At 39.5% G+C, this 17,647-nt stretch overlaps 1 protein-coding gene across 3 annotated transcripts in view; it reads left to right on the forward strand.

The window, feature by feature from the left end:
- Zranb3 (zinc finger RANBP2-type containing 3) overlaps positions 1-17,647 on the forward strand; it is a 154,641-nt gene that overhangs the window by 60,270 nt on the left and 76,724 nt on the right. For all 3 annotated transcript variants that reach the window (XM_028874939.2, XM_028874940.2, XM_028874941.2), the window contains 2 exons: positions 10,944-11,122; positions 13,437-13,668. In XM_028874939.2, the coding sequence (XP_028730772.1) occupies positions 10,944-11,122; positions 13,437-13,668 (411 nt within the window). The remainder of the gene's footprint in view (positions 1-10,943; positions 11,123-13,436; positions 13,669-17,647) is intronic.

Below are 17,647 nucleotides of genomic sequence, written 5' to 3' on the forward strand. Positions count from 1 at the left end.
CCTTCCTTCCTCTGTTCTTTTCTTTTTTTGTTTTTTGAGATGGTCTCACCTCTGTAGCTGACACTGTCTTGGAACTCAGTGTATAGTTCAGACTGGCTGAAAATTCGAGTGCTAGGATTCCTGGCATAAACTCACATACATCTATTTCTGATTTGTATTATCATGGCTAATACTTTTCAAATAACATTTATTTTGACTCTTTTTTTTTTTTTTTTTTTTTTTTTTTTTTTTTTTTTTTTTTTTTTGGTTTTTCGAGACAGGGTTTCTCTGTGTAGCTTTGCGCCTTTCCTGGAACTCACTTGTAGCCAGCTGGCCTCGAACTCACAGAGATCCGCCTGGCTCTGCCTCCCGAGTGCTGGGATTAAAGGCGTGCGCCACCACTGCCCGGCTTATTTTGACTCTTAATCCAACTTGAAATTTATTTCTTGGGAAGATTTTCTTACGGACATTTTCTTTTGAAGTTCAGATTCTTTCCCTTCGTTCTGCTCAACTGGTTCCCTAAAATCAGAGTCACTTTTTTTATTGACATGGATAATATTTTATAAATAAGTACCATGGCCAGCTTTTTTGCTTCACGGCCATTTATTTAGAAGTACTTTCACAGTTGAAAAAGAGTTGGAAAGACTTAATGACCTTATAAATTTGATATATCTTATTTACTTTTATAGATCAAATTTGAATTATTCAGTAATAATTGATAGACTATGCACTTTTGAGCTGGTTCTGCTCTTACAGTTGTTTAGGAAACTTGAAACCATTATTAATCCTACTAAAGAAGAGAGAAGTTACTTAATGATCTACTAGGTAATATTGGGGAAATAGTGGTATTGTTCCTCCCCAAGGAAAGTATTGGAAACAAGCAGATTTCAAGATGACTTGGCATTATAGGAGAAATTGCCTGTAATTATATCTAACACAGATGTAATTGCTCCTTTGCTGTGATAAAATGCCCTGAGAAAAAGCAATTTAGGGGAGAAGGGTATTTATTTCAGCCTAGAGTTCCAGATTACAATGTATCATAACAAACTCCAAGTGGAAGGAGCTGGAAACACCTAGTTACATTGTACCCACAGTGAAGGGCAGAGAGCAAGAAATACATACATTTCCTTGACTTGTGTGAGTGTTCTCCCGCCATACAGTTCAGGATCCCCTACCCCCAAGGGGCCAGTTCTTTCCATGTCAATAAGCAATGAAGGCATGCTGTCCTTCAGTCATGCTACCAATCAACCAGATCTAGACGGTTTCCCTGATTGGGACCCTGTCCAAGTGATTCTACATTGTGTTAAGTTGACAGTTAAAAACTAACCACCAAGGTAACTTATTCCTATTCTATACATATTCATAAAGAAAAAACTATCCTGTTTGGATCCCAAAAAACATACTTTGATATGGAATGGTTTACTTTGAGGCAAAACAAAACAACAAAAAACAAACAAAAAAAAACTGCAAATATTTTCTAAATGTATGAAATTTAATTTTAGCAGGTATCTAAAAAGCATTGATTTCTCTTTCTTTTCCCTAGGTATCCAGTTTTTGTTTGTTTTTCCTCTGCAGCCTAAGCCATTATTTAGATGGCAAATATTATTGTTTATAATATTTCATAACCTTGTCTTAGAATGATAAAGTTGATTTTGCAACCTGACTTACTTGACATTCTCATTTCCAGTTCTGGCCTTGGGTTTCCTGGCTTCCTTTATGCTTTAGCCTTTACAAATACACCGAGTTCACTGGGGTTACCTTCTAGCCAGGTGTGACAGTTTTACAGCTGCCAAGGATGTCCTTAGGTAGCATTTTATTTTCTTATTGCTTGCCTCTTTCATCTTTCTGGTTTTTGTTGTTTTTTGTTTGTTTGTTTTTTGAGAATTTCATAGATGTATCCAATGTGTTTTGGTCATCTCTATCCACCATATACCTCCTCTAACACCTCCCAAATAACCCACCCCAACATGTTCCTTTGAAACAGGCTCAGTCTGGCCTCCTGAGTGCTGGGATTACTGGCATGTACCTCCTTACTCAGTTTATGCCTTGCTGAGGATGGAACCCAGGGCCTCCTTCATGCTAGGCAAGCACTCAACCACCTAAGCCCCATCCCTGGCCCCTTTTCCTTTGTAACCTTTTAAGCAAATCAATTTTTAAAATTTTTTGTTTTGTTGGTTTTTGTTGTTGTTGTTGTTGTTGTTTTGGTTTGGTTTTGGTTAGTTGGTTTATTTTTGGGGGAGTGGGCATGGGCAGGATCTCTCTCTGTACACCAGGCTGGCCTTGAATTCACAGAGGTCTGTCTGCCTCTGCCTCCCAAGTGCTGAGACTAAACGCTTGTGCTACTACACCCAGCTAATTCTTACTTTTCTTTCAATCCTTTTTCTATAATTAAAACAAAAAGACAGAAAACTGTTTCAATTGTGTGTCCGTATGTCAGGGTATGCACATGTGTGTGCAAGTCCCCAGGGAGGCCAGAATACCAGCTCACCCACTCTCCAGCCCTATAACCCTTTCTCTTTAATAAGGCCTCCTTTGTCACTTCGGTGGTGGGCAGTGTGTGTGTGTGTGTGTGTGTGATTTTTTTAAAAGGTCTTAGTGCTGAGTCTGCATAGTGAATCTTTGACATTTCTTAATCAAAATTTTCAAAACGTACCCAATTAAAATTTCTAGATCGTTTTGGGTTTTAAACTGATTGCTATGTATAAACATGCGAATTGACAGATGAGTCCAAGTACTTGTTCAGCTACAGGCATCCTAACAGCCTTGAAAACAGTTTGTCTCTCTAAATGTCTGATTAACTTGCTTTTGGTTAATTTGCATTTGACTTCTTGTTATGGAAGCAAAAATAACTTTCAATTTTATTTACTTCGTTCCACCATAATTGTATGTGTCATTATATAAAACTGCTAAAATGTTATTTTAAAAGACTGATCTGAATTTCAATATGACATTCTTTATTCCTAATTCTGATGTTATGTTCAAATTAATTATAGTGTTGCCACATCAAAAAGAATGTAACACACCACATTGTGATTATTCATAGTACTGTGCATTTGATCTTTTGTAAAATCTCTAGCTGAACTGATCTATGGTTGTTGACAATCAAATGCAAGATTTTAGTGCCTGCTCTTTGTTTCCTAGACTTTATTTTGTTTTAATCATTATTGATCCCCAAAATGCAGCCTCATCACCATATGTATAAGTTTTCCTTTAAGGGTCTTTACTATTTTTGGTTAAGATACATACTTTTTCCTCATATGAAGAGATTATCTTCTTAGTAATAGTTAATAATTTAAGAGGATTTTTGTTTTGTTTTGTTTTTTTTTTGAGACAGGGTTTCTCTGTGTAGTGTTGGCTGTCCTGGAATTTGCTCTGTAGACCAGGTTGTCCTTGAACTCACAGAGATCCACCTGCCTCTGGCTTCCAAGTGCTGGGATTAAAGGCATGTACCACCACCATCTGACAATTTAAGAGCTTTTTTAAATCTTAGGAATGAAAATGAATTTTTGTTAGTTGCCTGTTCAACATTTAAAGATTATCATGTGGGAGCTGGAAAGATGAGCACATTTCCTCCTTTTCCGGAACACCCAAATTTGGTTCCTAATATATCAGGTAGATATCATAACCACCTGTAACTCTAGTTCTAGGGCAGTGGTTATCAACATGTGGGTCACAAACCCTTTGGGGTTACGTGTCAGATATTTACGTTATAATTCATAAGAGTATCAAAATTACAGTTATGAAGTAGCAACTAAAGAATTTTATGGTGGGGGGGGTGTCACCAAAACATGAGGAATTGTATTAAAGGATTGAAGTATTTGGAAGGTTGAGAAATACTGTTTTAGGGGATTTGATGCCCCTCTTGTGGCCTCTGAAGGTACCTGCATACTTGTGGCATATGCACACATACACATAGACACATAAACATTCTTCCTTTTTGCTACTAATATGATGCATATGGATTTTCTTATGTTGAACAGCTTGAACTGGAACTGTTGGTCAGTGTCTTAGGATTTTATTGCTGTGAAGAAACGGCAGGACCATGACAATTCTTATGAAGGAAAACATTTAGTTGGGGCTGGCTTAACAGTTTCAGAGGTTTAGTCCATTATCGTCATGGCAGGAAGCATGGCAGCATGCAGGCAGATGTGCTGGAGAAGAAGGCGAGAGTTCTACATCTTGATCAACAAGTAGTAAGAATAGAACTGTGTGCCACTGAGCCTGGGCCTAAGCATCTGAGCCTTCAAAGCCCGCCCCCACAATGACACACTGCCTCCAACAAGGCCACACCTCCTCCACTCCAGGTGGGCCACCATTCAAACACATGACGAGGGGGCCATTCTTTAAAATATTTTACTGAATTCTGTATCCTAATAGTCTACTTAAAATGTTTTTTACCAGTGCCTATATACAGAATTTGTCTCTGTCTTTTATGCTACTTTTCTTGTCTTACTATCAATATTACACTGACTTTAAAATATTTTTTGAAAGAATTTGGAGGCTGTTTTCTCTGATCAGTGTCTGAAATAGCTTGGTGTCCTTTCTTCGTGGCCACTCCTGATAGAACAGTGCCCTTGTCCTTCCTCTGAGTACAGCTCACGGTGTCTTCCTGCTTTCCAGTCTTTTATTTAGAAGTAATTTCACAGTTACAGAAGAGTTGAAAAGCGATGAATAATTCTATCCTTCTGTTCGTCTGTCTGTCTGCATGCCTATCTGTCTCTCTATACCTATCCCTATCTCTTCATCTCTATCCCATTCTCATACTGATAACTTTTATCCCATTTGTAAGGGGGCTCTAATAAAGCTACCTAGAAACTTGAGTTAGGAATGCCATCCTAAAAGCCTAATAACATCTGACTACTCTGAGAAATGACTTCTCTTACAACAGTTTTGCTCACAGACCTTTACAAATGGCCTTTCTAGAATGCTGGAGAGATGACTCAGCTGTTAAGAGCACTGGCTGCTCTTCCAGAGGAACCGGGTTCAATTCCTAGCACCCACATGGCAGCTCACACCTATCTGTAACTCCAGTTCCAGGGGACCTGATACCCTCACACAGACATACATGCAGGCAAAACAGTAACGAACCTAAAAGTAAATTATTTTTTTAAAAAAGAATAATTAAAAAACAAATGGCCTTTCTAGAGCCTTCTCTGCTTTGCCACAGCCCAGCAGGGCTTCCCTAATGCCATTCTTTAGACTGTCGGCCCACTTGAGACTTTTCATCAACCCAAATGTGGTGCTGTTGGAGGGGGAGGGAGGAGAGAGAGAGAGAAATGGGTGTTTTATTCTTCCCTTCTGTTAACTCTGCACAGCCCTTGACCTTTTTAATCAGTGGGCTCTCTATATAAGAGAAAGCTTGCCCCTGCCAAAGGTTGAGCCGACTAGCAGTGAATTGTTGATAGATTTCCTGAAGTGTGGCCTCAATGGCTCTTCAGTATTGAGAAAAAGAGATGGAGCCTAAATGTATCCTTTGGGTATACTCTATTGCAGTCTCCTAGAAGACACACAAAGTTCTAAGAACAGTGATTTTCACATATACCATCTAAAACTCCTAATAGGAAGGAAAATTGTAATTTAATTATTAAAAAATAAACTCACAAAGACATAGTTCTGCTAAAACATATGCTCCTTAAAATAATAAATATAATAAGCAGGTGGGTGCATGCCTTTAATCCTGGCACTCAGCAGGCAGAGGCAGTCAGATCTCTGAGATTGAGGCCAAGCTGATCTATAGAGCGAGTTCTAGCACAGCCAAGGTCACACAGAGAAAACTAGTCTCAAATAAAGAAAAGAAAAGAAGAGAGAGAGAGAGAGAGAGAGAGAGAGAGAGAGAGAGAGAGAGAGAGAGAGAGAGAAAGGAAAATAGACTTTAAGTCTCATATTTCCCTATGTGGGTTTCCTTAATTTAAGTCTCTTAAGACTTTTAGACCTGCTTACTTGAAGTGGTTTCCCCAGGGAGCCTCTTCCAGGACAAATAGGACATCCAGTTTAAAAATAACCTCTCTCCTCCATTTCCACACTAAAAAGGTGCTAACTGCTTTTAACTCTAAAATTTGACTTTTTTCCAAATTCAAGAGGTTCTCAGTACCTGGCATTATCTGTGTTTAAATTTGCTGTATAAAAGCAATCACAGCATAAATAAATGAAACTAAAATTCCATATTGAGATCATTGCTAATTATTCTTTTTAGTTTTAAGAGAAAACTTGAAATTATTCTTCCAAGTTACATGATGGTTTGCTATTTTGAAAACTTTGATAAAATGTGCTGTCAAGGTTCATGTGTTCTATTTAATTCTTATGTAGACATCTGCACGATCGTTGAGTCAGCTTTAGTTCTTAATAGTGGTTTATCCTCAAGTGAAGAAATACTGCAGGATTCCACTTTAACAAACTGAAATTGGTTAAAGCCAAGGGCTTTGAGCTACCTATTGAGTCTAGTTATTTTCACCTACCAAAATTATGTGGTGTGTTATTGCTTTAATTGAGTATTATGCTATTTTAAATTCTCCATATACTGACTCCTAAGTCCATGATTTAAAAGTTTGTATCTAACAACAATAAAACATAGTAACACACAGTCATCTTCCTGCTAGCAATTTTTTTTTCTAGAACAAATTTGTCCTGTCCTTGAAGCAACTGTCCCCTCTTACAACAGGGCCAGTTGTCCGTCCCCCGTCCTGTCCGTCCCCGCCCCCCCCCCCCCGCTCCAGGGGCCAGTTTGCTAAGACTTCTGCCCCATATTATCCCACCATCCTATGCTGACTCAAGTCTGGCTTCAGTCAGACCCTCTGGAAGTATGTCCAGTCTGTTAGCCAATCAGGGTCCTACCCGGCCACAAGCAGGAACTGTTCTTGCTATTTTCAGTCAAACAAACCCCTGACACCACAAACACAGTTGCTGATCAGGTGTCCTGAGCCAATCATAAATGATTTCTGGGGCTGGAGAGATGGCTCAGAGGTTAAGAGCACTGACTGCTCTTCCAGAGGTCCTGAGTTCAATTCCCAGCAACCACATGGCAGCTCATAACCATCTATAATGAGATCTGATGCTCTCTTCTGGCCTGCAGGCAAACATGCAGACAGAACATTGTATACATAATAAATAAATAAATAAATCTTTAAAAAAATAAATGATTTCTGTACCAATAAGGGTCTATACCCAGTCACTTCAAAGTATACTTAACCACAGTTAGAATTCCCCTAATCCTGCTTAAAAGGAGCCTGCAAGCTTCTCTTGGGGTTGCCATTTGCCACTTTGTCAGATGGCATGCTGGAATTTTTTATTAAACGTTCTTTAAACGTTTATTAAATGTTCTTGCTGATTACATACATGACTGGTGGTCTTTAATGGGATTTCTCACAGACCCTAACATCCTAAAGATGAGACTTGGCTTTGTAACCCATGCTGGCTTTGAAGTTGCCAGGTAGACCAGGATACTTTCAAACCCAGAGCCTTCCTGCTTCAGCCTGCACCACTCTATCTGCTACCTCAATTTTATCCTTAAAAGATTAGGTCAAACATTTTGATCTTTGGCTCGATCTTTCCTCAGTATTTGTTAAAAGCACTTAGACTTGAGTTCCCTATTAGCACATCACGTGGCTTGAAGCTGAATGGTAACTAGTCATACTACCCTGCTGGACTTAAAGTTTCTGTGCTGCTCATTTAGAACTGTAAACATTTCCTCATCTCTGTATTTTCAACTCCAAGGAATGTAAGATTGCTTGTCTTTCCTTCAAGTATCCATTCATTCTTGAGATCAAATAATATTTGTGGCAGTGGCAATGTCATAGGTCACAAACAATACTTCCTAAATTCTATTCTCTATAGTCTTTTTCTTAAAAAAGAACATTTTCTTAAACATCACACTTATTTTCTCATTAATATAGAAGATTAGTTGTTATAAACGTAACTTTAATTAAGTCATTCCCATTGTTTTTCTTGTTCTTTTTTGTTTGGGGAGGAGACGCCAACCTGCCGTCCAAGGAGCAACTTGTAATGGGACCCAGGTAAAGCCACGGAACACGTGGCGATACATAGATGAATAGAAATGGGCTGAGTTAAGTTATGCGAGCTAACAAGAAGCAAGAAGCCATTGGCCATACAGTTTGTGATTAATATTAAGCCTCTGAGTGATTCTTGGATCCCGTAATAGTCCCAAATATAAGTTGCATCTTGTGTTTGGTTACCTCTGTAACATTTCTGTCCTTGTTGCTGGTCTTGCCAGGCAAGTCGTTGTTGTAGCTGAGTGCTCCTCTTCCCCCTGTGTATCACTGCACTCCCTCTCCTCTCCCTGGAGAGCCTTCCCCACTGTCCTTGACTAGATCCCTGTTCTCTTTTTCCAAATGAAACTCGTCTAAAGATCCAAAGTTGGCATCCACATATAAGAGAAAACAGATGGTATTTGTCTTTCTGTGTCTGGGTTATACAAATGGAATGTTATTTGGCTTTTTAAGAAAAATGAAGTTGTAAAATTCACAGGTAAATGAATGAAGCTGGAAAAAATTGTTGTGAGTGAGATAACCAAGATTCTTATTCTTTTTTTTTTCTTGTTATTGTTGTTTGTTTGTTTTGAGTTTTTGGTTTTTCGAGACAGGGTTTCTCTGTGTAGTTTTGGTGCCTGTCCTGAATCTCATTCTATAGACCAGGCTGGCCTCGAACTCACAGAGATCCACCTGGCTTTGCCTCCCGAGTGCTGGGGTTAAAGGTGTGCTGTACCACCACTGCCTGGCTGATTCTTGTTGTTAATAGCAGTAATTAAAGGAAAAACAAATAGGGGCCTGGAGAGATGGCTCAGAGGACCTGGGTTCAACTTCCAGCACCCACATGTCAGCTCCTAACTATCTGTAACTCCAGTTCCATGGGATCTGATACCCTTACACATGCAGGCAAACACCAATGCACATAGCATTAAGTGAAAAATAAAAATAAAATCATTTATATGTGTGTGTGTGTGTATACAAGTTTTCTGTAATAGACTTGCTAAAATTCCAAAATTGCCTTTTCTCTTTTTAATCTCACTCAGCATTTGAAACTTACTCTTTTTTTTTGGTTTTGTTTTTTTTTGTTTTTGTTTTTGTTTTTGAGACAGGGTTTCTCTGTGTAGCTTTGTGCCTTTCCTGGATCTCGCTCTGTAGACCAGGCTGGCCTCGAACTCACAAAGATCCGCCTGGCTTTGCCTCCGGAGTTCTGGGATTAAAGGCGTGCGCCACCACCGCCCGGCCCTTGAAACTTACTCTTTTAGGTTTCTCTCTCTCTTTTTTTTTTTGAATAGTCTGTCATGCAAAGCCTATATCTACTAATCCTTTTCTTCACAACTATTTACTGTAGTAATTTTTTCTTTGTAAATGTAAGGACCATTGTGGTGTAATTTACTCAGGAGGGTAAATTAGGTGAATTAACCCATTTTTGTTTTTGTTTTCTGTGTGCTCCCTTTTTTAAATTTTTAATTATTATGGGTGAGAGTGGAATAGTTGAAGGAGAAGCAGAAACATATATTACACATTTATTACCTTGAATATACACCTAGTGTAGTCAGACTACTGTCTTGCTGTACGGAAGCTTAAATAACAATTCCTGCTTAAAGGCTCTAGTACTATGTAGAAATAAATTAAAATTTTACTTCCAACATATTTAGGAGTGCTGAGTTGTGCTTTCATACTCCTGCAAACCCTATCCAAATCCCTTATGTTGAGAGAACAAACACAATACTATTTTAAGAAAATAGGTGCCTTGCAGAAACTGCCCATACCAGCCCTGCGTCAGAAGACATGCCTAAATACGTTGGAATTTCCCTTCTGTGGCCACGAAGCACAGGCCGTCTGCAGGTGCCCACTGCATTTCCGGGCCAGACTCTTCAGAGCACTGGCTCTGCCCAGGCCTGCTGGCATAAAAAGTCTCCAAATGCTGTCTTGGTTCCTCACTGACCAGTTTTTCCTCAACACAGTGTGTGTGATGTGTGTGTGTGTGTGTGTGTGTGTATAAGCCTGGGTTTTTTGCGTGGGTGCTGGGAACTCAAACTCAGTTCCGCTCACATAGCAAGTGCTTTTACCCCCTGAGCCATCTCTCCAGCCCATCTGACTGTGTTTATTAAACTATCCATGACTTCCGGCAAGTGTGTGCGGTCCCATCGCTGCACAGAAATCAAGGTGGCACAGCTCCGCCCTGCCGCCTCCCTCCCCCCTCCCCTCCTCCAGCTGCCCTTGACCCGCTGTATATCCATCCTGCTGTTAGGCCTTCTCCACAGTGATAGGTAAGCAGTATCATAGAAAGCAGTAATTTGCAGCTTTTTTAAAAATCAGGGCATGGGTTGCTGGAGGTTGAGCCCATCCTGCCACTTGCTCAGCCACACCCACCCCAGAACCATTTACTCCCTTTCGTCAGTGAACGTTGTCTAGAACACTCCAGGTGAAGCACATTGAATTGTCTTTCCTTTCCGACTGTTGTGGAGAACACCTCTTTAACAGTTCACCAGGAGCGTCTTTTCTGTGGAAACAGAAAGGGCTGATGGAAACAGCATAGAGATGGTCAAAGAAAAAGACACCTCAAGCCTGGAATCTCATCCCAATTTTGTATCAGTTAGCTGTGGTTTCAATACCTCAACCTCTCTATCTTAATTTTTCTTTGGAAAACATGTATGACTCACAGTTACTTTAACTTTAAATAACTTTATCTTCTGCTTGGTAGGTAATACATTTATTGTTGTATTCTCAAAAAGGAAAAACTACAAATGAAATCAGTATAATCTAGGGTCATCTGTCTTTAAGTATAAAATCACAAATGATTTTTAAAATAGTGTAACTTCCTTAATGACTCTTCAAGTTTCTAGTAATCTTGAACTTTTTATTAACTGTATATTCCAACTGGTAAAATAAAATTCTTGATGTAATACTTTTCAATATTTGATCATTTCTTTCAGGATATAGGCTTTATTTGTAATATACACTTTTAAATTTTTTGTGTAGATGGGGCTCGGGAAGACAATCCAAGCAATTGCAGTGGCTTACTTCTACAAGGAGGAATGGCCCCTGCTGATAGTCGTCCCTTCATCTCTGCGGTACCCGTGGGCAGAAGAACTAGAGAAATGGATCCCAGAGCTCGAGCCAGAGGAAATCAATATTATCATGAACAAAACTGACACTGGGTAAGAAGAACTGATTTGTCTTGAAGAAAAGGTATGGCCACATGTGGTGGTGCTGCTCACCTTTAATCCCAGCACTCGGAAGGCTCAGGCAGGCAGATCTGTGTGAGTTCAAGGCCAGCTTGGTCTACAGAGTGAGTTCCAGAAAGAGCCAGGGATACACAGAGAAACCCTGTCTTGGGAGGAAAAAAAATGAGACAAGTAACACAGAATTATCACTTTCTTGGCTTTAAAAGTAACACTTCTACCAGAAATAAGTATTTGTCAGTTCTTAGCTCATTCTTGGTAATATTGTTCTGAACTGTATTATCTAACGCTATGAATATAAATAGTTTTTGTAGGGATAACTTGGGCTTGCATGGAGAAGGAGGAAGCAGACGTCGTAGATATAGGATATTTTACCTCTTTTATCCTTGGAACCATAATTCATTAGCATTTATATGTATGAATCCAAGAAAAATTAGGCCTATTTGCATTACTATAATAGAATGTAAGCAATTCTTATTTTAAGAAAATGTCAATATAGACATTTAAATTAAGGTAAGAAAGCCTTAAAAATTCAACATTCTCTAAATTTGTGTCTATTCAATATTATGCAGAAACTGAATGTTAAATTTTTAAGGCTTTCTCACCTTAATTTAAATGTCTATATTGATATTTTCTTAAAATCTATCCTGTGCCATCTTTTTTGGCATTAGATCATCCACTTTTCATTATTATTTAGGAGGGACACACTCCTGTGATTAAATAGTGGTAGTGGCTTTTGTTTATAGAATGTTCGCATGTATTAGATAGGACCCCAACTCTAGGAGTGTTCATTCTGGAAGATGTTAACCAAGGACAGAAAAATGACGTGGTGTCTTCTAGATCCCTAAAGAAGCAGTTTTGGATCTGTACCAGCCTGTGTGTGTGTACTGCGTATAGAGATTACTCCAGTGCCAGCTTTTGCTGAACTATCACCCAGTTCTGAAACGTCAGAATAGAAGCCATCAAGACGGCTGCAGTGACCTTCAACACCATTGTCTGGTGGATATTATTCCTCACAGTATACCTTAGTTAGCTCGTAATACTAAGCCCACACTTCTCTTCTGCAGGCTCTTCTGCTGCCTGAGCACATGGAGGAAGCCATAGTTCTCTGTGCTAATTAGATGTGTCCAGACCTTCAAATGCTACTCACAAGTTCAGAGCTCTCACTTCTTCCGGGGAGGATAGAAAATGGGGCTGGGGCTGGGGGATGACTATGAGGGTGAGGCACTTCTAATCTCCAGCTTCAGTGTAAGTGGGGTGGGCATGGTAGCCTACCTTCATTCTCTGCACTAGAGAGGTGGAGACGAGGAATCTGGCATCAAAGCTGAGCTAACATGTTAGCCTGCCAGTAATCCTAGTCCCTGAGTTGTGGAGAAAAGATGAGAGGCCCCAGGGCAAGCTGGCTAGCTAGACTAGCCAAATTGGAGAGCTCGGAGTTCAACAAGATACCTTGGATATTGGATAATTGAAAAGTGATGGAGGAGGGTACCTCATATCAACCTCTGGCATCCATATGCATAGAAACCAGTACATTTCTTCACATGCCTACAAGCACACACGCACAGAGTAAGAAAGTGGTGGGTGAAGTCCTGTATTGTTAATGATAATAGAAAATGAAAACATGCTTGTCTCATTACTTCATTCTATACTAGGAACAAAGTACTGTGTGTCTAAAGACAAGTAGCATGCATTTCCTTCCCTCACTGCTCTCATACATAGTAAGAAAATGTGTATCGGAATAAATTCATAATAGTAATTAAAGACTTTTGCAGATGTGTATTATAGAGAGCAAAGGCTCAGAGGGTCACTTTATTTTAGCTTGGTGGCTCTCTGTCTAAGGGGAGGGTCCTTCTTCTAACTTGTTCCATCTCTTCAGCACCACAGTGCCTGAGGGCTGTCTTAGATGAGACAGGGAAGACCAGGAATGTGCAGTGGACAGCTCCATTAGGTGCTGTTCTGACAAAATATAACAGCACCCAGGTTGAAAATGAATGCATGGAAGAAAATATTGTCATAAAGTAACATTCTTATCCTAGTAAAATGATCTTCCAAAAACCACTTGGCCAGAATTGTGAGTCTTTGCTTAACATATTGGAGAAATGTAAAGTCTGAACTCTTTAATAGTTGAGGTTTAGCAGTAGCACCATCTCTTATTTCTCCTCTCTCTCTCTCTCTCTCTCTCTCTCTCTCTCTCTCTCTCTCTCATCTCTCTCTCTCTCTCACTCCTGTTGTTTGTGATAGATGCATTGCTGAGATAGATATTTCTTAAGCAATGGATTTTCTTTTCTAGGAGAATATCGACCAGCAGGGTGACAATTCTAGGCTACGGTCTCATAACCACTGATGCAGAGACTTTGATAGATGCACTGAACAGCCAGAACTTCCGAGTTGTGATAGTGGACGAATCACACTACATGAAGTCCAGAACTGCTGCCCGCAGCAGGATTCTCCTGCCCCTGGTACAGAAAGCCAGGCGAGCCATTCTGCTTACAGGAACCCCAGCTCTGGGAAGGCCTGAGGAGGTATGAGGACTTCTGTGCTCTCAGTGTATAGGAAAACTGACTGTCTGCTGCTTGACAAGTTTTAGTCTCAAATCAGGTGCTTCAAATGCCAGAAGAGGAGATTGGGAATCTCCAGTGCACTAGTAAGGATTAAACACTATTTTTTATTATAACTGGGTTTTAAAAATCCTATACTTACAGGTCTCACAGAGATCCTCCTGGCTCTGCCTCTCAAGTGCTGGGGTTAAAGGCGTGCGCTACCACCACCCCAAATAATTTTTAAAAGGATACATCTAGGCTAGGAAGTTAGCTCAGCAGGTACAATGCTTAGTGCGCAAATGTGAGGTCCAGAGTTTGATCCCCCAGGACCCCGTATAAAGTCAGGAAGGTGTGGCAGTAGACTGTAATCCCAGTGTGGGAGGAGGATTCAAAGAATCGCCCAACAAGCTGGCTAGCTAGACCTGCAGGAATGCAAGTTCCAGATTCAATAAGAGACTTTGCCTCAGTTTATAAGGTGCAGGATGATTGAACAAGACATGATGTTTGCCTCAAACTTCAACATGAACACACACAACACACACAGATATATATGCCAAAAGAAAAAGGAAAAGCATGCTCCTTGGGCCAGAGATTAAACTTAGTGGTATAGCACTTGCCTATCATGCCTAAGGCTCTGGGTTTAACCTGGGTTTAACCACTAATACCAACTGTTTTATCTCTAAAATTATAGAAAACTCATCCAGTGCCAGGTGGTGGTGGCGCACATCTTTAATCCCAGCACTTGGGAGGCAGAGGCAGGCAGATCTCTGTGAGTTCGAGGCCAGCCTGGTCTCCAAAGCGAGTTCCAGGAAAGGCGCAAAGCTACACAGAGAAACCCTGTCTCACAAAAAGCAAAACAAAACAAAACAAAACAAAACAAAACAAAAAACAAAAAAATCTCATCCAGTAAGAATGCAGCTGGAAGGGTGGGGGTCTGGAGGCACATGCCTTTACTCCCAGCATTCAGGAAGCCAAAGCAGGAGGATTAAATTTTGAGGCCAGCGTGGCTACATAATGTCTATATAAATACCTCATTTCAAACAATCAAATATATATGCATGGATGGATAGATAGATAAATAGATGACTGATAGATACTCATGTGTAGCATATATTCACAAATATAACTATATGAAATTATTAATTTTTATGACTGTATAAAAGATAGAAATAGCATGGTTATTCAATATCAGGCATCTGTTTAAATATTTTTATCATATAGACACAATAATAGATGATTATTCAGCACTTTAAAAGTTCTTTATTATTGAACTTGAGTGGAGACCCCCTGTGCAACAAGAGGTAATTCCAGCCACCAGAATTCCAAGTAGACCACCTGCCCATGGACCACCCCCTGACTCTTTGTGTACCCTCCATCCATCCCCAACTCCCCTCCCTTCTTGTTGCTGTGTCACAGCCCCTAACTCAGGTGGAGAACCCATGCACGACCATAGGCCATGCTGGCCACCAGAAGCCCAGCCACAATTCAGGTGGAGACCACCGCTCAACCACAGGCCACACCAGCCAGAAGACCAGAGAGGAAACAGAAGCTGAAGAGCAAAACACTCATCTAACCAAGACAAACTCAGAAATCAGCACCTAGACCTATAATCACCCCAAACCCAGATGCCTAGATGCCAGCCCAAGAACACAATCAACAACAGTTAAGGCAATATGTCTCCATCAGGGCCTAGCTATCTTACTACAGCAAGCCCTGAATATTCTAACACAGTAGAAGCCCAAGAAAAGTACCTTAAAGCCAACTTTATGAAGATGACAGAGTACCTACAAAGGGAAGTGAATAAATTTTTTTTTTTTTTTTTTAATTTTCGGCTGAACTAACCAGGCTTGTGCTGCTAGCAAATCTACATGAGCTAAATCAACTGAAAATCTAAAGAAATCAAGAAAATGACAAACAAACAAAAAAAAAAAATTGGAGGAAGTGAATGCGGTGGTTTGAATAGGAATGGTCCCTGTAGATTCAGGTGTTTGAATGCTTGGTCTATAGGGAGTGGCACTATCAGGAGGGGTGGCTTTGTGGAGTAGGTGTGGCCTTGTCAGAGGACTTGTGTTACTATGAAGGTGGGTTTTGAGGTCTCCTATGCTCAAGCCATACCCAGTGTGGCACACAGTCTCTTGCTGCCTGAGGATCAAGATATAGCACTCTCAGCTCCTTCGCCAGCATCATATCTGCCTGCACACTGCCAGAGGACTAAACCTCTGCAACTGTAAGCCAGCCCCAATTAAACGTTTTCCTTTTTAGGAGTTGCTGTGGTCATGATGTCTCTTCACAGCAATAGAAACCCAACCAAGACAATGAATCCCTTCAAGAAAGCTAAGAAAAAAAAAAAAAAACAGTTAATGAAAGCTGGAAATTCATTAATGAAACTGTTCAAGACCTGAAAATGGAAATAGAAGCAATAAAGAAAACAGAAATTGAGGGAATTCTGGAAATGAAAAATACAGATAAGCTACCAGGGACTACAAAGGCAAGCTTCACCAACAGAATACAAGAGATGGAAGAGAGAATTTTAGGTATTGAAAATATGATAGAAGAAATAGATACATCAATCAATGAAAATATTTAATCTAAAAAAAAATGCTGACACAAAACATCCAGGAAATCTGGGGCACTATGAAAAGACCAAACCTAGGAATAATATGAATAGAAGAAGGAAAGGAATCCCAGCTTAAAGGCTTAGAAAATATTTTCAACAAAATTGTAGAAGAAAATTTTCCTAACCTAAAGGAGATGCTTATTAATGTACTAGAATCATACAGAACATCAAATAGATTGGACCAAAAAAGAAAGTCCCATCACTATATAATAATCAAAATACTAAACATACAGAACAAAGACTATTAAAAGCTGCAAGGGAAAAATTCTCAATAAATTACTTGCAAGCTAAATCTAAAAAACACATCAAAAAGATCATTCACCACAATCAAGTAGGCTTCATCCCAAAGATGCAGAAGGGATGGTTCAACATACACAAATCAGTGTAATCCACCATATAAACAAACTGAAAGACTACACACACACACACACACACACACACACACACACACACACACAATCATCTCATTAGATACAGAAAAAGCCTTTTGACAAAATGTAACTAACACCCCTTCATGATGAAAGTCCTTAGAGTGATTAGTGATACAAGGAACATACCTAAACATAATAAAGGCAGTTTACAGCAAGCCTATCACTAACAACAAATTAATTGGAGAAAAACTCAAAGCAATTACACTAAAATCAGAAACAAGAAAAGGCTGTCCACTCTCCCTATATATATTCAATATAGTACTTGAAGTTCTAGCTAGAGCAATAAGACAACTGAAGGAGATCAAAAGGATGCAGATTGTAAAGAAAGAAGTCAAAGTATTGCTATTTGCAGATGATATGATATTATACATAAGTGACTCCAAAAATCCTACCACAGACCTTCAGTGAAGAGGCTGGACAAAAGATTAACTTAAAAAAATAGACTGAGAAAGAAATCAGGGAGACAACATCTTTCTCAATAGCTACAAATAATATAAAATATCTTGGGGGTAACTTTAACCAAGCAAGTAAAATACTTATATGACAAAAACTTCAAGGATTTGAAGAAAGAAATTGAAGAAGATGTCAGAAGATGGAAAGATCTCCCGTGTTCATGAATTGGTAGGATTAACATAGTAAAAATGGCCATCCTACCAAAAGCAAGTTACAGATTCAACACAATCCCCATCAAAATTCCAACACAATTCTTTATAGACCTTGCAAGGACAATACTCAACTTCATATGGAAAAACAAAAAAATCCAGAATAACTAAACCAATACTAAACAGTAATAGAATTTCCAGAGGTATCACCACCTCTGATTTCAAGCTGTACTATAGATCTATAGTAATAAAAACTACATGGTATTGTCGTAAAAATAGACACATTGACCAAATCAAAGACCCAGAAGTAA

Source organism: Peromyscus leucopus, chromosome 15, assembly GCF_004664715.2.
Source record: "Peromyscus leucopus breed LL Stock chromosome 15, UCI_PerLeu_2.1, whole genome shotgun sequence".
NCBI lineage: Eukaryota > Metazoa > Chordata > Mammalia > Rodentia > Cricetidae > Peromyscus > Peromyscus leucopus.